The sequence below is a fragment of the Peromyscus californicus genome, unplaced genomic scaffold (genome assembly GCF_007827085.1).
Source record: "Peromyscus californicus insignis strain IS unplaced genomic scaffold, ASM782708v3 Scaffold_4__1_contigs__length_199733344, whole genome shotgun sequence".
In the NCBI taxonomy this organism is placed as follows: Eukaryota; Metazoa; Chordata; class Mammalia; order Rodentia; family Cricetidae; genus Peromyscus; species Peromyscus californicus.
The window spans coordinates 36,907,473-36,930,313 of NW_026294562.1; the positions used below are offsets into that span (position 1 = coordinate 36,907,473).

The window sequence follows — 22,841 nt, forward strand, 5'->3', positions numbered from 1 at the left end:
GTGGAGGGCAGGCAGCTGGCCCAGGCTGACCCGAATCCATTCCCAGTGTTTCTTTCACAACTCCTCCAGCAGTTTCTCTAGAAGACCCAAAACTTTAAAAAAAAGTCTGCCTGGCTTCCTCTCCCCATTTTTAACCAACCACTGGTAGGTAGCTGCATTCCCAAATTAGCTCAGGACTAGCACTCATGCATCTGGAAGAATCGGCTCAGAGGCTCCCTGAAGGTTGCGGGGCTGAGAGGGGCATGTATAATAAGGTCTTAAATTTCAGCTTTGTGACATGCAACCTGGGGATGTGGAACCTGTGTCACAGACTCAAGCACCCTCAGAGACCCGCCCCCCTCGGAGCCGGAGACCGGTAGACCATGCTCTTGTTCTCCCAGCCCAAAGCATCCATCAGCCTTTGTGGTCACTGCTGTAAGTCACGGGAGCCAGGCAGCTGTCAGTGACAAATCAGGGGACAAGCAAAAGAGCTTAATGAAATTTTATTTTGAAAATATGGCAAGAGTCTAAGGCACTTCAAACATTTAAATACATACACAGGACCAAAGTAAATGTGACATGATAGAAATACACAGAGCTAGACTATGTTTCCCTAGAGGCCCATTTACAACCCACTCCTCTAACCTAATTCAGCCTTTATCACCAGATATAGACACAGGTGGGCAGCTGTTAAAAATGCAACATTACACGTTTCTTTATGACTATTGTGGAATATAAAAGTTGAAAATGCTGTGTCAATTTCATATAGAAGTCTTTTATATAAAAAGCTATATAATACATCACCTAGATAAACCAGCTGTGAAAATATTTCTTGTTGTAAGTTTATATAGTTAGGGGCTCATTTCTATTTTTAAGCCAGACATTATGAGCCTGGGGGCCAAGTCACTGATGATCAAAGTCATCTCGAGTTTCTTATTTTAAAAGACAAGAGAGAAATGAACAAAAGCCCAGTCTCCGGTCAGTATTGGGCATCCAACATTTACAGATAGGATGGAATCTATGAATGAATACTGGGAATGAAATACTGGAAGGGCTTCCCAATGGTTCCACATTTAGTAAGTACAAGTATTTGTGGAAAATTTCGAAACTACAATGTCATGAGAGAACCTGTCGCTTGCTTACACTGTAGAAGTGGCCTAGTCAAGCAGACTACCGCTTCCTACCATTGCAAATAACGGAGCCAATTCAGCAGCCACAGAGCTGGGTCCAAGCCCCACAAAGGCAGAGGGCTAGAGAGGCGGCCTGCACCTAGCTTGGCAATTTCCCACCAGCTCTGCTCTCCCTGCAAAAGTTGTCAGCCTTCGGCTTATTCCTTTATACTTCTGTTTGCTGGTCAGCTCGGCATGGTCCATATACATTCAGTATCTGTCACCCCAACAGGAATCATTAGCAGCTTCATGGTGGCACACATGTGGAGGGCTATGTTTACACAATCAGTCAAAGGAACCTCGGTGAGTGGGACCAGGGGATGTCTTTCTTCCAAGCCTAGGGGTGCCCTAGAGATCAGGAAAGGGGAAAAAAGTGGAGGTTAGTTACTAAGTGACTTCAGAACACTGGTTCACCACAGCTGACACCCACCACCTGTGTGTCAGAACCAGGCGATCTCTAGCTAAGAATGAGGGACGAATGTCCACCCTCAGCAGGCATGGCTCAAATGCCAGGCAGGCTTAGCAGGACTTGTCTAGGCACGTCAGCCTCCCACTGAGTAAATGATGAGCAGCCACTGACAGCTTTAGGAATAATGTCGGAACACAGTGACATGTAGCCATGAGCTCAACCTGTGCTGTTTGGATCCTTATGCATGGAATTAGCTCCTCATGAGAGCTGCTGTCCCCCAGGATGAGTGAGGTCCAGCCTTTCCTGGCAATGGGATAGAAATGAGGAAGACTGAAGCTCTGGGCTCAAACATTTTCAGAATCTATGGAAGACCCTTGTGGCCTGTCGATTCCCCTAGGAGAGGGGGCCTGTCAGCCTGTGGATTCCATCCTATCTGTAAATGTTGGATGCCCGATACTGACCGGAGACTGGGCTTTTGCGAAGTTGACGTGGGCATACAGAAGAACAGCGATGTCCTTGTGTCCAGCTTCCAGGGCTATGGAGAGGGCGGTGCTGCCGTCCTAAAGAGGAAAGGAAAACAACAGGCCAGCTTGAATCTCTCACACGCCAAGCAGCCAGAAGGTAACAAAACTAAGAAAGTCCCTCTAATTCAGCCATCTGTCAGTCCCTCAGGAAGTGCTTCTGGATCTTTCCTTCTTGAGGACATGGAGATAAATGAGACTAGCCTCTGCCCATAAGAAGCCAAGCACAAGGAGACTCATCCATTCAGTTCGGCTTTGCCTATCAGTGCTGGCAAGAGATACGTGTACACCAGGATCCTTAAAAACGGAAGGCTAGTTCGAGGCCAGCCTGGGCTACCAAGTGAGTTCCAGGAAAAGGCGCAAAGCTACACAGAGAAACCCTGTCTCGAAAAACCAAAAAAAAAAAAAAAAAAAAAAAAACAAAATACAAAAAAAACCCTGAAGGCTGTCCACAAAGAACCCCTATCCAACTGTCCCACCCTCCAGAAGGGGCAGTAAGAACAGGAGGGGTAGAAATCTCGGTCTCTTTTCTTACAGTCACAAATGATCAGGCAAGAACTAGGGTGTGTGTGAACAGGTCTAGCCAGTTGCAAACACCTCGGCCTTGCTCTGGACGAGGAAGCTGTGATCTTGTAGCCTAGAGCACCTCTACTGAACGCTAGAGGTCACGTTCGCATATAAGCACTCCACCCCGGCAGCGAGCCCCATGCATGCATGCATCTTGTGGAAATACCAGGGGGGAAACATTGCTTATGGGAAAGAAACATTTTTGTTAATTGTTTGATTTTTATTAAATTGCAGGGCCTGAAATGGATATGAAGGAACTAAGGCAAAGGGCAGTACAGCTTAGTTCCTGTCTGGTTTTGAAGGAAGGGCTCTCCTTTGGTCACAGCAACAGGAAACGATTCTCATGTTGAATATTAGCACCCTGCCCTCCCACACTGTGAATCCAGGGAGCAGCTTTTCTTCCGGAGGTCAGATGGATGTGTCTTCCTTGTGTGTGGATAAGGACGTGGGCAATTAGCTGGTTAGCCAGGATTTCCGAAGTCTCCACAATGGTAAAGATTCTTACTACCAAGAGACAAGTTTTCAGAAAGAAAGCAATTGAACGAACTCCCAGACACGAGGACAGAGACTGGAGTGGGGAAAAGGTAAAATGTAAGCTCTCGCTCCCTGAGCAAGTGAAGAGAATTGCATGCTCCCTGGAGGCGGGAGGAGGTTGCCCTTCTACCCAGTGAAGACCTCCCCTGCTTTGCTTGTTGGAGTGAGCCCAGCAGGGTCTGAAATTTATGGCAAAGGAGGATATTTTCCCTCTAACTTTATGGTGTTTTGAAATGAAGGAAGCTCTGGCCTGAACCTGTGTTCTGCAGAGAGAAACTTTCAAAACCAGGACCAGCTTGGCTTGACCTCTGTGACCCTGGACTGGTTCCACAGCCCAAGTGCTAGTCCTGTGCTTTCTGCCTGCAAGTGCGTGGTCTCTTTGTCTCAGAAGGTTCTCAAGCAAGGCTTATCTTGGAGTGGGACAGACCCGGAGCTGAGTGAGAAGGTCGATTTGGTGATGATGAAAACAGACCAAGCAGAAGTGAGAAAATGTGCTCAGAACAGCCAGAGAGCTCGTGGACTTCCTGGCTCATGTGTCAGAGAATATCCATGGTGACAGGCCACTGTTGCTCACCCGTGACACTGCATTTGCGTGGTTATGTGGTCCATCCAAGGGATAAAACCCAAACTTCTACTGGGAGACTGCTCACACACGGCTTCCACCGAGTGATACTTTGTAGGGCTCATCTGTTTCCTCCCATTAGGGGACACTGGTTCTCACCTCCTTCCTTTTATGAACTCAAGGCTGAGGTCCATTGATTTATTTTTGCTTTTGGCTAATGCACTGTCAGACTATACATGGTAAATGCTGCTCAGTTGGGCTATAAAAGGAAGAGGCCTGGATGCCAACACCAGTCCACACGGAGCAGGAAAGAGGGGGCTTGCGCCCGCCCGCCCCTGTGGAGGCCCCAGTGGTACTCACATTGTCCTCCAGGTGGCCATTGCAGCCTGGCTGGGCCAGCAACAACTTGACGATCTCCACATGCCCATGTTCACTGGCACACATCAGGGCAGTGGAGCCCTCATCATCCTGGATATTGACATCAGCCCCACAGGCCAGAAGGCCCTTCACCATGTCTATTCGCCCGTGACTGACGGCCAGCATGAGGGCTGTCTGTCCTGCCTATGAAAGAAATGAGGGTTAGAGTCAGAAGTACAGACTGAGCAGGAAGGCTGGGGGAGGGGTGGAGCGGATGACACACAAAGTCACCGGAGCTATGAGCTAAGGAAGAGCACACTGGGAGGAGTCGGGTTTTCACCAGAGCTCTGAGGATGTCTCAGTAGAGCAAGGGAGAAGGTTCCAGAGAGGTGTAAGCTCGGCGCTCTGGGTCTGGCATAAAGTCAAGACGGCAAGATAGTTGGAGTCCGCAGGCGATGAGTGTATGGTGAGGACCCTCCACAGGTAGGGTCCATTGTATGTGAGCATGTTTGGAGTTTCCCTGCAAGCTGCCCAAGAGCCCAGGCAAAGTCGGGAGAGATCTGCAACGTGGGACTGAGGCAGCGCCGCTCCGTCAACCTGGTCACATCAGACACTGGCCAGGGCAGTGACGGCGAGCGCTGTGAGCAAGACACCAACCTGACTGGCCTTGGCGTTGACGTCTCCACAGCCGAAGAGCTCTTCCACAACCTGCATGTCCTTCTCCGCCTCCACGGCTGCCAGTGCTGCCAACATGATAGGCGTGTACCCTGCCTTGTTCTGGTGATCGACGTTACACACGTCTACAAGAAAGGAACCTGGTTAGGGAGAGCCAGGTAGAGCTGCAAGTGTTCACTGGGAGTGTGGTGGTGTTCACAAGAGCCCCGTGAAAAGTACTCTAGGAATGAAAGGCTTGCGCCGCCACCACCGCCCGGCGAAGGAAATGCTTTTATGCCCTGTCCCAGAGGGCTGGCAGCAGCAGAAGGGATGTTAAGTTACTACAGTGTGCCCTGCCGGCAACTGGTGACCATGGTGTGAAAGCTCGGTGGTGTGCGAGGAGGTTCGAAGTGTACTCGCTCTGGAGCATGAGCACTACTGAGGGATCTGACAGGCACATGTTCAGAAACTCAGTCACACGGCTTCTGACTCTAGGGCCTGAGGTGTAAGAACAATATTAACGCAGTAAGTCCTCTAAGATACTGCCAAGGACTACCAGACTGGTCCCACGGGTGACCGCTCCTCTGTTCTCTTAACTCTCCAGAAGTGTTCCGGGGCTTTAATGACGCACCAGGATGAAGAGTAGTGGGAAGTGGCCTTTACACGGAGCAAGTGTCAAGTTAAACATTTAAGATGGGATGAGGACAAAATTGTCAGGACCCCACTCCATTTCATAGTGACATAACAGGATGTACAGAAGGACGTATGTATAGTAAGCAAAGTCTGTTGGGAGCAAAGTGGGTACATACATGTACCCAAGGTCCTCAGGATCTGAGCTCTTCAGTCTTTCCATGCTGAAGCACCCAGAATGACATTTTATGGAGCCAAAAATCTACTCAAAACAGTAAGCAATTAAAAACAAAGTAAATGAAGTAATTAACTAAAACCACCTAACAACAGAATTAATTCAATTTACCAAGATACACATTCTAGAGTTCTGAGGGCAGAAAAAACATTCATTTCAAGAGTAATGCTGAGCTAGGCGGTGGTGGCACATGCCTTTAATACCAACACTCAGGAGACAGAGCCAGGCAGATCTTTGTGAGTCTGAGGCTGGCCTGGTCTACAGAGTGAGTTCCAGGACAGCCAGGGCTGTTACACAGAGAAACCTTGTCTAGAAAAACCAAGAGTAATGCTGAAATCACACTCTCAGCTTCCCTGGGTATTATTATTCATGTCCTATTTTAACAATATCCCCAGCTATTGTTTATAGTCTGGAGGAGAGGAGGCCTGTAACTCCTTCCCATCATCAGATGGAAGCTGTTATCCCCTAACATGGGCACTGAAAATAGAGAATTTGCAGCCTTGGGAGCTAGCTCACTGCAGAGTGCTTGTCCAGCATGCAGAGAGCCTCGGGACTTAGCTCTAACACCACACCCACCCCCACACCAAGAAAAGAAAAGGGAAGTCAGAAACTGAGAATAGAAACAGATGATAATCATGCTGGGATTTTTTTTTTTTTTTTGCTCATATTATCAGGCCATTACACCAAAAGGCAATAAAGGAAACTGGACAATTTCACCATAGAAACCAGGTGCTAACATTATGTCCTCACCAGACTGAGTTACTGTGAATTCTGTGTTAGTGGCATATCAAAAATACTGTTTTGAGGAGGGAAGTGATTTAGGGGCTGCCCCACTGAAGCACATTGGTCTCTCACCTCATGCATAACGTGACCCAGGGCTGCATTGTGGGATGGCAAGTCCTCACTATTGTCACTAACTAATGTCCGTGATTCTTCAGGAGCGGTGGAGTGGGGCAGGAACCCTGATGACTCTAGTGTGGCTTTGCTAGTCGCTTTCCTGAGCAACCGCTCACTTCTGTAGGGCCACACAGGGGCTGGCGTACAAGGACAAATAAAGTGGTCACAGACACAAAAAGCCTGTGAGCCAAGCCCGTATGATTCATCAAGGAGCAAATGTGAGTCATGCTTATTAGCAGGAGTACACCTCATCTGAAGACAGCTGACCTGCAGCAAGAATATCTTCAAAACCTCCTTTCGAAATAGATCTGGATTCGGTTTCTTTATTGCCCAGGCTTGGTGCACTTGAAGCCTCCCACCCATGACTCAAGAACGATATTCTTGCCATGTCACGTGGAAAAGCAATGAGAAGATTTTAGGATGGCCCAAGAGCTCGGGCATGGGTCACCTGGCTTTGTGAAGACAAGTCACAACCTGAGCGTTCCTGGAGGAGCAACAGGGCAGCCTCCGTACCTGCGTCCAGAAGCAGCTTGACGATCTGGAAGTTGGAGTGGGACACGCTGTAGTGCAGGGCGGTGTTCCCATTGCCGTCCGCCATGTTGATGATGTAGCGGAGCACGTCCGGGGAGACAGCCTCGAAAGCGGTGATGTAGTCAGCCACCATGGCTGGCACGGCGGACTTCTGACTGGACACACGGAACCACTCATGCTGAAGGGTGTTCAGACAGAACCTCTGCCAAACACCAAGTCGCTGTTAGTCCTATTTATAGCGCGCTCTCGGAGCGCAAGCGAAAGCCCAAGCAACTAGGCCTTTTACAGTCAAAGTGCACGCTCTCAGCATCTGCTCTCAAGTGCCAGAGAGACCCAGTGCCCCAAGAGCAGCTTCAAACAGTGAACTTGAACTTCTCCTCTGGTTTGTCCACACTGGGATCGTTAAGAAAGAGGTCATATAACAATGTGCAAATGGGTTTAGAGCCAGATTCCCAAGGTTCAGTTCTGCTACTTAGGAACAAATGACCCCGGGGATCTTCCTTATCCTGCATCTCAGTTCCCATGTCTAAACACAAAACAAAACAAAACCCCTCATTTTTCTAGTATCCATCAGGCCTGGCTGGACTTCTGAGCTGTTTGTGTTTCCTGAACTAACTGGTCTTGCAAGCAAATTTTTCATAGGAATCATTTAGAACTTAGCCCACTCACAACTAAGTTGCCTCTGACCCAGACTGACTAACTCCAACTCTCCCACTGCACTAGGCTGGGAGGTGAGACTAACTTAGGCTATATACTGAGTTCCGGGCCAACCTGAGCTACAGTGTGAGGGCCTGTCTCAAAGAGCCAACTGAAATAATCTAATACCAGGCTGACATGGTAGCTGGTACTCAACAGATACCATATCCATTTATTATTGTGTGTGTGCGCACAACACACAGATCACACGCATGTGTGGAAGTCAGAGGACAACCTGCAGATGTTGGCTGTCTTCATCCACAGTATGGGTCCTGGGGCTCAAACTTGGGCCGTCAGGTTGACAGCAAGCACTTTGACCCACTGCACCATCTTGCAGGCCCTAGGAACACATCTCCCAGGGCCACAGATACTGGGGTGAGGTTTGGCTTGTGTGGTCTCATGGGCACACGTTCCTGTGTACTCGTGTCCAAGCCTGTGACAGCCACTGCCAACTTTCAACGTAACGTGCCAGGCCCACAGCATTCCAATTATGTTCCGAGGATTAGATAACTCCTCAGGTCTCATTTTGCTTTCAGAGCTCCAAACTCCTGAGAGCCTGCTAAGGCACCCGAGCAGCAAATGCTGACTTAGATGACTCAGCCTCAGATGAACTAAACCTGCTGACATGCAAGGACTCAGATCCATGCTATTATCAAATTAATGCAAGAAGCCACATTTTCACAATGTCCTGAAGATGGAGCTGCCAATCAGAGGCCTGGTCAGGTCAAGCAGCTGCAGATCCAGCTGTCAGCACAGCGGTGAGTCACCCGGCAGCACACCAGATTGGCCACCACCGCAGCAATACCTGCGTGTCCTGTGAGGTGCTATTCCTGACCATTATGATAATCACAGCCCCTATACTGTGTCCCTCCAACCGTGAAATGACAGTGCGGTTATTTTTCTGTTTAAAAATAGTGGCCGTCTGCATTCCACACCAGAACCCAATATGTACTTTCCTAACTGAAAGGAATGCTGACCTCAGCCCAGATACGTCTCTTCTAAAAACTACACTTGCTTTTTCAAAAGTTCTGGGATGCTGTTCTTTGGATCAAAAGGTTCTGTGGGTAGGAAGCAGAACATGGAGAAAGAAGATGGCCTGCAATTAGCCCTCTCTCTCTTTCTGCCAACTATGTGCCTCCCAGATGCCTCCACCCCAAGACAAGTACAGGGTGGGTAAAGGATAGCGGAAGCTGGGCCTCAGGGAAACAGCGTGTTCCCTGAGCTGGGCAGTACGATGCTCCCCCAGCTATGCCAGAAATGGATGGCTCACGGAGAAGCATGCATACAACAGCTCAGGGCCAGGCTGCCACATCCCTGACCGTGGTACACCTCGGTGATGCTGCATAGCCTGGGGATTGTTCCTATCATCGGACTCACCATATCTTTGCTGGTTAAAGCTTTGGGATCATTTATGTTATTTTTCAGTAAGTTGCACGCAGACAACATCTTTTCACTTAATTCATACCTAAAGGGGAGGGAAAAAAAATACAGAAAACTCAGGACTTGCCATAAAGTAAAAGTGATTTTTATCTGAAAGCCCACAACCATTGAATAGGTCAGGGCCATGAGCCAGCCTAGGCAGGTCATGATGATTGAAGCCGTCTCCAGGCACTGATGATTGACATCACCACACAAAGCCAGTACGTTTGCCATGAAAGTCTTTGCGTAAGGGTAACTTCTAGCTATATCAGTTTGGCCTTTAGGGCATTACAAAATAACATTTGGAAAATTGTATTCCTTTTATTGTAAGTTCTTAAAAATAGTCTTAGTCTTGGGCAGGTGTCAAGATACATGCCTTTGATCTCAATACTTGGAGGGCAAAGGCAAGCAGATCTCTGTGAGTTTAAGTCAGTCATGATCTACATGGTGAGTTCCAGTTCAGCCAGGACTACACAGTGAGACTCTGTTTCTAAAAAATATATATGTATGTATATACACATATATTTATATAGCTTATATATATTATGTATATTACTCTTAAGGAGTAAAGAGGTCTAATTTACTCTATTTCTGTTATGCTAAATCCACATCTCGTGACTCAAGTGTTTGTTCAACACACATGCAAAGCCCCAAATCCAATGACATGGTAATATCTCAATAAAGCTGTTTGAAACTAAGGAGACATTTCCAGCCCTCTGGAAACACTTACCTTGTGTTGACAACGGGCTTCCATTTGACAAATGTAATAGAGCAAACGTTTGCTGAAATGGTCCAATTTATACTTCATAGAACAAAAAAAAAACCACTCTGGTGGTTCCATCTTTTCTCATTTTATAAGCAACAAGTCCACACTTACTAATGGTGCCACAAACTCACTCCACTTCTCAGATGATGTTTTAGCCAACCCGAGTAGGTGAGATTTTACTGCAGCTGATACTTATGACAGCCCCACATCTACCGTTGTGTTCCTTATCACTCAGTGAGCAATGAAACAGAGACATGTGTCTGATACCCATCACCCTTCCAGTTAATAGAATTTTCTGGTTGAGGTTAAACTCCTGTTCTGCACACACACAATGGTCCTGTGATAACAATTCTGACATTACATCCAGATAAAATCATCTTAAATAGTGTGCTGGTCATCAGAAATGTCAAATATGTCTTTGTACACAAGGTGGTATGTTCAAACAGTGGATGCTATCGTGGGCAGCAGGTCCACATGCCAAATTAGACAGCACAGAGTTAAAGTATCTGCAGACGAAGGAGACTATGAGTTGAACTGTTCTCATGGCTACACTAAGAGCTCTGAAAGAGGCCATACTCTGCACTTGTATTTATTAGTTCCTTGACCAGATGAGCATGCCTCCAAGACACAGAGGCGACTAAACACACAGACGCAATTGTCAACTACCTGAACCAGTTAGTTCTATTACCCAAGCACACCACGCATGGGAGGAATCGGGGAGGGGAGGGGAATGTACCACACCTCTCTCTGATTTCCACCTTCTCAGGTTCACATTCGGGAACCTGCATTTCATCTTCCACCCTGGCAGACTTGAAACCTTCAACATTAACTGCATGCTGCCCTTCGGCCATTCCCCGAGTGGTGTCCTCCTCCTCCTCCTCTTCCTCCTCCTCTTCCTCGGGAGGATACTCAATGGTGTCACACTCGTCATCTGACTCGGAAGAAGAGCTTCCGTCTGAGCTGGAATCATCACTTGAAGTTGTCTCATACCTAGGTGGCAATTGGGAGTTCAGGAGATGCCCGCTGTCCCCACGAAGACCCAGTGACAGACCTCCCTGTGAAGGGCAAGCCGCTGCCTGACTGTGGACACCTCGCCAGTGGTTTCGAGCCTGCACTTAGAAACTCCAAGTAGGAGCTACACTTGAAAGCTTGGTAGGTTTACAGTGGGTTCTGACTTCAAAGAGATATCTCCCGTTGACGACTGACTGCTATCATATACCACTTGGTTTAATAATAATAATAATAATAATAATAAAAAGCCATGACAGCGCTAGCTCAGGATACACTGAGAGGAAAGGGACTTCATAGAAAAGTTGCTTTCCCCCCCAGCCTTCCTAATTTTGCCCCTTCACTCTCCCGCTGCCAAGGTGAACACATGATGTAAGTAACCAACAGCTCCTCTCTCACATGTCCTTTGAAATCTTCTGGGCAACATCACTCACTAAAGCCGAAGATTTGTAAAACATGCGCCATCATGTTAAGCCTCCCTCGGTAGCCACCTCACTATAAATACCCAACGCTGTCCTGTTGCTTTCTTATTGAGTAATTGACTAATTGCTTTGATCCAACTGTAGGAGGCCAAACAGGCTCAACCACCTGGGCCAAAGACTACGAGGTATTTATTCTATTTAGAAAGCAGAGAACTGGGGCTAGGGCTGCTCAGGATCACAGAGAGCTAAGTCAAAAGCAATCCATTCTGGAGAAGTGGATGACTGTCACTGGGCCCTGGACCAAGGTTGCCAGCCTCTTCCTGTTCCCTCCTGTACTCTAACATGTGCCAAGCACAACTGTCCAAGGGAGAGCAGCAACCCCGCTGGGTTTTGCGGAAGATGTTTTTTTTCCAGGTCAGAGGTGAGGAGATGTCACTTTCTCATTTTCAGTGGGTACCCTTGACAGAGGGACATTCCTTAAGGAGAGCAAGAGGAGAGAAGAGAAGAAGCCCAGGTGCACCTTTCTGAGGAGGGAATCTTCTGTCATCAGGATGTGGCAGCATCCCAGAACAGGCGCCTTGACCGTGACTTAAGTAGGCAGGAGGCAAAGGAGACAGGCGTCTTAGCACTCCCACACCACCAACTGGCCTTACCCGCCATTGATGCCAATGAACTGAAGGTTCTTTTTGGCGCCGTTCGAGTCTTTATTCCCATCGCTCTTCTTCATGATGGACTTCAGTGTGTTTTCGTTATTTGGACATACTGTTAAAAAAAGAAAAAGTGAATCAGAGTGATGAAAACTGATGGAAATGATACAAGCTACATGAGTGGGCATTCTTTCCTCATGTTGGTGAATGTAGATCTTAGAGTGCTTGTGTGAGAAACCTTTCATGAAACCCATTGGCAAAGTGTGTGCAAACAGAGAAACTAATTCAGCATTCTATTAATAATGTTCTTTTAAATGGGAGAAAAAAAAATCTATCAGTGTGCCCAGACATTACAAACCGGTGATAAGGGGCATTTACACCAGGCTGTAATGTTTATAAAGTGACGTCGTGTCTCATTTCACCCTTAAAAAACACTTAGGCACTGAGGTAGGGATATTGGTATACTTTTTCTTCTGCTAAGATAACCTGGGGGTGGGGAGGAGTGGCAGGATCCGCATGCGAGCATGTGAAAGATTGGAAGGCTGTTTGTACAGCGCATAATCTGTAGCTAAGACTACACAGCATGCTTTCTGTTAAAGATACTCTAGGCCTCGTAGCTGCCAAAAAATTATATAACCTGTCTTCCAGGTCAACATATAAATCATCAACTGGAATGTTGGCAGTGCCGTCAAGAACCCAACACCAAGCTCTGAGGAGACTTACCATAGAGGCCGGTGGCTATCTGGGCTTCTGTGAGGTTCACTGGGGGCAGAGTATTTCCCTGAGTGGGGAACTGGTCACGGCCTCTGACGAGCTTCCCTTCCGCCATTCCCGTCTCTTGCTCAGGCTGGGGTGTTGGCACATGTAACAGCCCTCCCGACCGAAGGCTTCCACACTTGGTACATTCCAAGTGATTCCCTGTTCAGAAAGAAAAGAGTGTGGGTATGTGGTACGAGGACCGCACAACACACTTAAAAGTCGTTTGGTCTCGAAAAACCAAAAAAAAAAAAAAAAAAAATTCTCAGCCGGGCGGTGGTGGCGCACGCCTTTAATCCCAGCACTCGGGAGGCAGAGCCAGGCGGATCTCTGTGAGTTCGAGGCCAGCCTGGGCTACAGCGCGAGATCTAGGAAAGGCGCAAAGCTACACAGAGAAACCCTGTCTCGGAAAAAACCAAAAAAAAAAAAAAAATTCTCGCGGAACTGGAGAGATGGCTTGGTTAAGAGCACTGGCTGTGTTTCCAGAGGACCTGGGTTCAATACTCAGCACCCACATGGCAGCTCCCAATGTCTCTAACTTCAGTTCTGGGGATCTCACACAGACATAAATGAAGGCAACACACCAATGTCCATAAAATTTTTTTAAGTAAATTATTTTTTTTAATTATTAAAAAACAATTCTCACAACTCACCCTCTTCTCAGGTGACCCCCGTGCTTCCCTTTTGAATAAATTGTACCACTTATTTACGTCACCTAGACTGAAACCTCCAAGACCTTATTCAATGACTGCTAAGCTCTGCCCTTGTCACCACAGTGCCGACCTGACAAGGCTCGTCGTCTGAGCCACAAAGCATCTCTTCCTTCTACTGTGGCTCCCATCTGGCAGAAACCATGTCCCCACCCATCTCCAACACCATTCAGACTTCAGCGGAGAAAAAAACCTGACACGATCTACAGAGCAGCTCCCCCACCAGGGAAGCTTGGGAGACGGAGTCCTCAGAGCACGGAGAACACACGGGGCATCGTGGCCGGGCACCACCTTGCTTTCCATCCTCAGTCCCTTACTCCTGTGGTCTCTGTGGGGAAAGGGACCGCAGCCGAGGGGTGCTAAGGCTGGGACCCCTCATTTCCTGACAGCTCTTCCGCTTGGAGTACCTTCTCCCCATCTCCACACGGCCACATCCTTCTTCTCATCCCTCCGTCCCACTTTTAGGGACAGAATGAGTTTTAGAACTATTTCCCTGTCAACTTTTTTTCTCATCATGTTTACTCGATTACTTCTCTATGTGTGAAGCATTTCATATTTGTTCACTGGCCAAAGCAGGAAAATTCGATTAAATAATATTTGTAATTTAATGTACCACAGAATTCTCAATATGACTGACACCGAAATGATGCTGATAATGTAAGATTAAATTGAAAAGCAAATAAACTGAAATTCATGGATGTATACATTTGTTTGAGACAAGGTCGTACTATATAGCCCTGGCAGGCCTGGAACTTTCTATATATACACATCAAGTTGGCCGCAAACTCGCAGAGATCCCGCCTGCTGCCTCCGCACGCCACTATGCCCAGCTAAACAAACAGAACAATATACACAAACATGCCTTTATAGAAGACTAATCAGTAAAACTCCACTGAAATGAATGAGCTATGGTGATTAAAATTTTTCAAATACTTACTACTTTTTCTATACTAAGTACAGAAAGTTTGCTGTGTATAATCCATACTAAGCATGGGTCAGCTGTTTCCAAAATCACTTTGGTTTAGCCATTTGATTTCCAAAGATGTGATTCGAAGGCTGCACAGAAGCAATAAAAGGCTTTTCATGACGGCTGTATTTAAAACAGAAGGAGCAGCTGGCATCACAGTCTGCGAAGGAAACTAGTGCATGAGCTGCAGGGCACTCGTACGAGACAGTTCTGTGCAGCCTTTATGGTTCCATGTGGTGCTGTGACCACAGCGCAGTCTTCTCTCAGCAAGCTGTCCACTAGCCTGGCATCCTGCCACTTTTTATGTTTAGTTCTATCCACGCACTTTCCGAGACGTGGCTTAAATCCTATTTCCTTTAATTCTGTGTTTCTAGCACCATTCTAGAAAGCCCCCCCTTTCTCTACCATTGCTCTTTAGCTCTCACTGTGCAAACAAAACACTCCCCACCCTGGATCCTCAGCTCCTGTGCATTCCCTTCCCGAGATGGCAGGTTCCTCGAAGCCCTTCTTGCTGCATCTGTATCTGGGTCCTCTGCAGGGCTTAGAACAGTGCTGGACAACAGATGTCCTCTGGAAAGTGTCTGTGCAATTCACCCGGAAGTCATAGATGCTGTTTGAGGTAAGGCAAGCTCACCAGGCACCAAACTAGTCCTTATTAGTCACGTCAGGGTGGACTGCTACCTAAGCTTCTGGAAAAATCTGTTCTGGGTGGTGTTCAAACTGGCTGGACTTGAACGGCCTGGACGTGACTCCCCGAGCTTGACAAGGCCCTTTCTATAGACATGGGCATCACATGGAGTGAAACCTGCCCCAGCATAAAGCCCTGACCAAGGACTGCCACATGCAAGAAGAACGGAGGAAAAGTGGGGATGCACAGGCAAAACCAGCATGGCCACCAAAGTCCAGTGAGATGATTTCAACCCTGGTCATGGTCGGAAATCATGTACATGAGGGGATGGGACTTCTAAAAATACAGAAAAGGGCTACCATGTGCTGGTGGGCTCAGGAATCACCATCATCGTTATTTTGAGGCAGGGTCTCACTACGTAATGGAGTTCTTGCTGGCCTGGAATGTGTTATGTAGACCCAGCTGGCCTCAGAGTGAAGCCTGCCTCTGCCTCTCCAGGGCTTGTCTCCACGCCCAGTGTGAAATCAGTACTTTTTTTAACCTTTCCCCATGATTCTGCTCTGCAGCCAGGATTGAGAACTATTAGATTAAGATTAAACTACAGCTTGAGAGTCCATGCCTCCTCAGCCTCAACTCATCAACTTGCATGTGTACGGAGTCTTAGAAGAAACTGGTGGTTTAATTAACAGGCCTGGACCACCAGATAGAAGTCCATAGCGAACATCACGTGTTACCCTAACGATAGCAAAATGCAAGAGCGGTGACCTAAAACACCCTCGAGAATTCTGGCCCTACAGCCCAGGTGTTCCAGATACCCACTGGGTGGCATCGGCCCCCACGGGCACCATCAGGGAAAAGACTGAAGGAGGAACGGGCAGCTTCGAGATGGCTTTTGTGGTTAACTCATTTAAAGTGGTCATGGATACCAATCAAACATGAGCTTCATTTTAGGGCTTGGCCAGGTTGGTGATGACTAAGGACAGTGAGGGACAGAAATCTTGATGTTCTGGAAAGTGAAAAGCATTCGTTCAATGCATTAATTCTAATTAATCCTAGTCCTCAAGTGCACACAGGATTTAATGTGTAGACAACCTTAATAGAAGGCAAACTACATTGAAAAATTTGAAAAATAAGTAACTCAAAATGTAAACTTTGTCTTATACTAGTCTCAACTTTGGGAACATTAGAAACAAAGTACTAAATAAGGAAAATAAGTCCATGAAAACTAGGGTCAGGAGAATTTTACAGGGCTCCCTTCCCTGTAATTCCTCTGTGACATTTCTCCCGGCTTTTGAAAACATACTAAGGTGAATTTTGAAAGTTTTGTTCATAGATATCTGCAGTACCCTGGCAAGCAAACCCATATTTTTATCTAGTTTTTCCAGCTGCTTTTAGAAAACGCAGCTCTAAACAGCGTGGCCAGCTCGGCAGCGGAGCTGCGGTGCTGAAGCTTTAGCATTCTGATTGGGGTGTTTTGTTTTGTTTTTGTGTTTTTCGAGACAAGGTTTCTCTGTATAGTTTTGGTGCCTGTCCTGGATCTCACTCTGTAGACCAGGCTGGCCTCGAACTCAGAGATCCGCCTGGCTCTGTCTCCCGAGTGCTGGAAATAAAGGTGTGTGCCACTGCCGCCTCGTTCTGATTGGGTTTTAAAGACCATTTAGCTCCCCGGTCAAGAATGAGCAGAATCCTAATTTCTGATTCACAGTGGAGGTCATCCATGTCTTTAGGTGTTTCCCCCAAAGTGTAACTGTGTAACTCTGAATCTCCTGGGGAGTGGATGGGCACACACAGGGACCCGCGGTTTTGGTGCATGGGCTGGCGCAAGGAAGAGTCAGTAGAGTTTTATTTCTGACAGAGGTCCCTTTGCGGGGAAAGTGCGTGTGGATGGAGGAGCAGGACCTTTCCTCTTGGAACTCTGCCCCAATCAGAGGAGGCATGCAGTCAGCAACACAAACAGTTACTTCCAGCCAGAGGAGCCATGGAGCAGGGACAGGGCAAAGCTACAGTTCAGTCATTTCTAGTAGCATTGTGTTATTTTCCTGAGAACACTTCAAACGGCTGCTAAGCATGCATCGAAAGTGGGCACTCACTCAGAAATGACAATGCTCGAATGGATTAAGAATCAGATTCTCCTTCACCACAAACCCCACCCACATTTAATTACATACCCTCCCATGACTTGACCCAGAAATCCCAGGCTGACAGGCTGCATTAACTAAGGCTGAGTTAAAATGTGCCCTGTACGGCTCCTCCCACAGAAGCAAAGGTCCGCTTCTCCTCCCCTGACCTTGGAGGCCTTGACCGCAGCTGAACCCTGAGCACTTTCAACCTGCCTAACATTATCTCCACGGGTGACCATTCACATTTCTGCCACATGTGTCTTGGCTTCCCAAGACAGGGGCCAGTTTAGTCAGGGCACATCTATATATCTCTTAGTTATATAGAGCTGACATTTAATGTACAACTATTGATCAGCATGAATAGATGGGGGGCTAGTACAGAGTCTAAACATTTTTGCTGAAGTATGAATGACTCTCCACGCAGGAAAAGACTCAGTGCCAGTGACTGTGTTTGCCATTGCTGTGGACATCAGGAATTCAAGCCATTTGTGTTTCTTGAAAATTACCACCCGCCAGCCCTTAGCCTGACATCAGTTATATGCTTCCGGATTCAGTCAGAGTAAGTGTCACAGTAAGCCAGTGTCTTCTCCCAGAACACTTCTGCAGTTCACTAATCACCATTTAGGAAGACCAACAGTTCAAGAGCAGACTTTTCAAACAAGTGTTAACTGAAGGGCCGCCAAGGGAGAGGGGCAGAGGTAAATCCTTTCAAGATCTCTCTTCATAGATGAATGCCTTTTCCCAAGATCATTAACAAATGGTCAAGTGACCTGGGCCTACAATTTCAATCTTTGAGGGATCACTTAAAAAAAGTTGTCTCCCCACCCCCCACCCCCACCCCCCTGAGACAGGGCTTCTCTGTGTAACAGCCCTGACTGTCCTGGAACTCACTCTGTAGACCAGGCTAACCCCAGACTCACAGAAATCTGCCTGCCTCTGCCTCCCAGGTGCTGGGATTATAGGCGTGCGCTACCACCACCTGGTCTGCTTATTTTTATTTTGAGTATTTTGTGCACATGTATGCATGTGTACCATGTGCACACCTGGTGTAGAGGACAGAAGAGGATGTTGGATGTCTTGGAACTGGAGTTACCGATGGCTGTGAGCCATCATGCGGGTGCTGGGAACTGAACTTGGGTCCTCTGCAAGAACGGTAGGTACTCTCAACCACTGAGCTCTCTCTCTAGCCCAAGCCCTCACCTTTAAATGTAGAGCCATTTCTCTAGCTCAACTAGCTCTTTTTTAAAATAATTTATTTTTATTTCATGTGCATTCGTGTTTTTCCTGCATGTATGTTTGTGTGAAGGTGTCAGATCCCTTGAAACTGGAGTTTCAGGCAGTTGTGAGCTGCCATGTGGGTGCTGGGAATTGAACCCAGGTCCTATGGAAGAGCAGCCAGTGCTCTCAACCTCTGAGCCATCTCTTCAATCCTGCTCAACTAGCTCTTAAAAAAAAAAAAAAAAAAGAAAAGAAAAAAAGATAGGGTTTCACTTTGTCCCTCTGGCCAGCCTGGAACTCACTATTACCAGGCTATCTCAAACTCGGAGATCTACTTGTCTCAGCCTCCTGAGTGCTGGGATTAGAGGTGTGGGCCCAGTAGAACATGTCCAGAAGAAATCACTTCTGTTTTCAACACAGGGTGTTATATACACCAGGCTAGCCCACTACTCCTTACATAGCCGAACTTCTGATCTTCTTGCCTCAACCTCTGAAGTATTGAGATTATAGGCATGGATCACCACACTATCACTTTTGAGAATCAGATAAAATTATGCACCGTTTTAGAAAACAAAACAAAACGCCCAAGCATTAAGATATTCAAAGTTATGGACTGACTCTAGATTAAGGAACTGTGATCACAGACTGGGGGTGCAGCTCTGTGACAGAGAGCCTCCCTAGCAAGGAACGGGGTTCATCTTAAGGGTAGACACACACAACCCTCTGCTCTAAGCCCATTTATTCCAACATGCCCCTAAAACTGGAGTGTTTAATTAGTGATGGGGTAGGTAACGGGTGGTAGCGATAGTACGTTTAACTATATTCAGAGGAGTGCCCTCAGTTAAAATGGATGGCCAGCCATTGACACAGCTACTTCCGTAGAAAAATTCTGCTGGGAGGGAAGCTGGGGGAAGAAAAAGTGAGTCTTCTCATTTGACCCAGACACAGAACTCAGACTCTGCAGAGACAAACGCAAACACCCTGGGCTGAGAACCAGCCAGCTCTCCAGACGCCCAGGCCAGTAGAGACCCCTGCCTCCCCAGGCCATCTAAACACTGCAGGCTTCCAGGACCTCTTGGCCTGGCTTATTTTGATGCTCTTATAGCATTTTCAAAAAGGGATGCAAAGAGAAAAGCAGATACTGAGTGGTGTAGCTCCAGAAACAAGGAGGCAGCTCACTAGAGACAGAATTCTGTAAGTTTCGTTTCCCACTCTTCTTTTGGCAAGATTTCCTCCTGCAAACTTGCACAGCGAAGAGGAGGTCTTCAAGTTCATAAACTTTTTAAACAAACCCCAGAGAACCAAGATTGCAAACACAGAGGCTGTTTAAGCAGCAGCAGCTCCCTTGAGTGTAAAAGATGAATTTTCTAAAAACCATGTGGCAGACAGTTAAGTCCTAGCTGCATTTGCTCAGGGCCAGTTTGATATTTTTAGGGTATTTGTAACTCTGAGTCATTTGTCTAGAATTTTCTTCCCCTTTCCAAAAGGAAAAAAGAAAAAAAAGAAATCAATATAACTCCCAGTGGTGTAAAGGAAAAAATAAAACTTACTTAAGATTTTTTGGTAACAACAGGGATTTCCTTCCTCTTACTTAGCCAGGCATGATGGTGTACACCTGGAACCCTAGACGGGAGAAGGCCAGCCTGATCCTCACAGTATGGGTTTGTCAAGAGGAGGAGGGACGAACCTACTTCCTGTGACCATTTTAACTGTACCAGAGAAACAACACTGTAGTCATTACCAAGTTATACTGTGTCAAAGCCGTGACACACTGTCCCTCCAATCCTGAGAGAACGTTTATGGCCAGCTGGATGAGAAAAAAAAAAAAACATGGAGGGGGTGCGGGGGATAGCATGATTCTACATGGTGGAATAATATGATGTGTGATTCAAATTTCGTTAGAAAAAGAAAGCGTGTTTCTAAAACACAGGCCACATACGTGCACTCTTGTACATAGCTAGCACACACTGGGGTACTATAGGAGAACATGTTTCACGTTCTTCTAAAGGACTTACAATCACATACTCCCAGTGCAATTTTAAATACAAAAAAGTATTCAGTGTGATGATGTGGTTAAAACAGCAGTTTGCAGCCGGGTGGTGGTGGGCATACGCCTTTAATTCCAGCACTCAGGAGGCAGAGGCAGGTGGATCTCTGAGTTCAAGGCCAGCCTGGTCTACAGAGCGAGTTTCAGGACAGTCAGGGCTACACAGTGACACCCTGTCTAGGAGGGGGTGGGGAGAGACAACAGTTTACAAGCTGACAAGTGACTTCATCATCAAACCCTTAACTCTAGAAAGAGTAAGTCTACAGACAGGGTATAATACTTGTATATATTGTATAATAATGTATTGAGCCTATTACTGATTTTTTGAATGACCGTGGCCTGACAATTTATCATACTCCCCCCCCCCAATTACCTATAATATTTATCTTGATAAAAAATATTAGTTGGACAGGCATAATTGGTGTGCATGGGTGTGTGTGTGTGATAGAGAGAGAGAGAGAGAGAAAGTATTCACAAGCCAGAATTATGAATACAAAAATTTGAGATTAAAAGGGGAAGGGGGGTGGTGCTGACGAGATGGCTCAGTGGTTAAGAGCACTTTTGCTGTTTTGGAGAACCTGGTTCGATTCCCAGCACCTACATGATGGCTCACAACCATTTATAACTCTACGTCCGGGGGATCGGATGCCCTCTGCCCACCTCCGCAGGGACCAGTCATTCACATGATGCACTGACATACATTCAGGCAAAACACTCACACATACAAGAATAAAAGAAAACAAACATCAAAAGTGACTTGCACAAGCTTTGTTCAGCAACTGTTCTGAACAAGCCCCTTTCTGGGAGAACTCAGACACGAGAGGCAGCAGCTTTCACTTAGCGCTTACGCTCCGTGCTGCAGACACTCAGGCTTCCCTCCTACAGTCCCTGATTCTTCACTACAACCCTGCGAAGACACAAAGACAACTTCTCCTTGCAGACAGAATCTGCATCCAGACTGCTTGGCTTCAGAGCCCGAAGTTAACTTCTTGAAAGAATTGGGTTTGTACAAGTGATGACTGATACTCTGAGACATGTCAAACCCAACTAATTCCTTATTGATTTTTTAAGGATAAGATTGTATGAACAAATGCCTTTCAGCACTGATATGTATTCTGTACTGTGTGAGGGATACTGTGGACTACAAGGGAGACGTGGTGATCCAGTGTCCTGTGACATTTCCTTGTACATGGCACGCAGATGTTGAGAATGCTACCACCTTCCTGGATCAAGCTGTCTGAATTTCCAGCCCACATACACAAACACCCTATATGGGGTAAATTCGTGACCCCATCCCTTTCTCATCAGATCTTGGTTACGATAATATGTGATGTGAATTATGGACAGTCTTAAGGTTGCTCTTGTGTACTCTGACAGTGGCTGCCACTGTGACTAACCATCTGCTACTGAGAGTATTGTCTCCTTTTGTTCCCAGCTGTCACAGAGCTCGTGTGAATTAGCTGATTAATTAGGTGTTCACTGCAGGGTCAGATCTACACACCGAAGTGTGGAATGTCAGCATGGCTGGACACAGCCCAAAACACACTGTAGCACAGTCAAATAAAACTTCCCAGTCTCCATGCTCAGGAGGCCACACACATTACTCCAGCAACACAGCAGGATATTCTTGACAAGGATGGGAAATAGTAGGCCCAGTTTTGGGAGGAGGAAGGAAGGCTGGGAAGAACATGTCTTCACAATCCCCTCTGCCATCTGTGTCTGTGGTACTGAAGAAGTTTATTTTGATATCAACATCTGACATCATGATTTTTTTTTAAAGGATGAGGAGACAGACATGTAAGACTTCATGTTAGCCTACATATCAATCTAATCCTGCTTATTATAAATGACTCCTCTGTATATTTATTAGTTATATATACATAAAACTATAATATATTAGAATATTAGTTATATATACATATATATATATATATTAGAATTCTAAAAGGCAAACCCACATAAACATCAGTTGTCATGTGCTTTTTTTCCCCCCACAATAAACACTGTCCTATAGCACAGAGACTGAAAACTAATGCTCATTCAGGTTTGAAAGCATAAACCCAGGAAGATATAGAAAGGGTATATGTTAGTCTACTTTCATGGCTGTCCTTTCTGGATATAAAGGGGCCCAATGAGACTCCTGTGGGTGCCTTAGTAAAATCTATCCCCACATTTCCACACAAAAATGAACCTGATGAACACCTTTCTCCCTAGGTATGGCTGGTTCCTGAGAACTACTGCATCAGGGAATGGAAGCCCAGGGCCGGCCCAGGATTAGTAGGGAAGTGTGGACTATTAGAGACTTAGAGCACCAAGGCAAGTCATTTCAGTGAGTCTCTTGGGAACAAGCTATCCCAGGGTGATTGCTCAATGACTAGCTTTAACTTAAAAA

General features: G+C 46.6%; 1 protein-coding gene across 6 annotated transcripts in view; it reads right to left on the bottom strand.

Moving 5' to 3' along the window:
• Positions 1–466: 466 nt before the first annotated feature.
• Kank1 (KN motif and ankyrin repeat domains 1) overlaps positions 467–22,841 on the bottom strand; it is a 203,411-nt gene continuing 181,036 nt past the window's right edge. For 5 of the 6 annotated variants that reach the window (XM_052762153.1, XM_052762154.1, XM_052762155.1 and 2 more), the window contains 9 exons: positions 12,727–12,921; positions 12,010–12,118; positions 10,668–10,916; positions 9,119–9,206; positions 7,028–7,247; positions 4,756–4,898; positions 4,102–4,302; positions 2,019–2,117; positions 467–1,496 (listed from right to left, as the gene is read on the bottom strand). In XM_052762153.1, coding sequence (XP_052618113.1) covers positions 1,434–1,496; positions 2,019–2,117; positions 4,102–4,302; positions 4,756–4,898; positions 7,028–7,247; positions 9,119–9,206; positions 10,668–10,916; positions 12,010–12,118; positions 12,727–12,921 — 1,367 coding nt within the window. In that variant the 3' untranslated portion in view covers positions 467–1,433. The remainder of the gene's footprint in view (positions 1,497–2,018; positions 2,118–4,101; positions 4,303–4,755; positions 4,899–7,027; positions 7,248–9,118; positions 9,207–10,667; positions 10,917–12,009; positions 12,119–12,726; positions 12,922–22,841) is intronic. The other variant, XM_052762156.1, reaches the window with a different exon arrangement.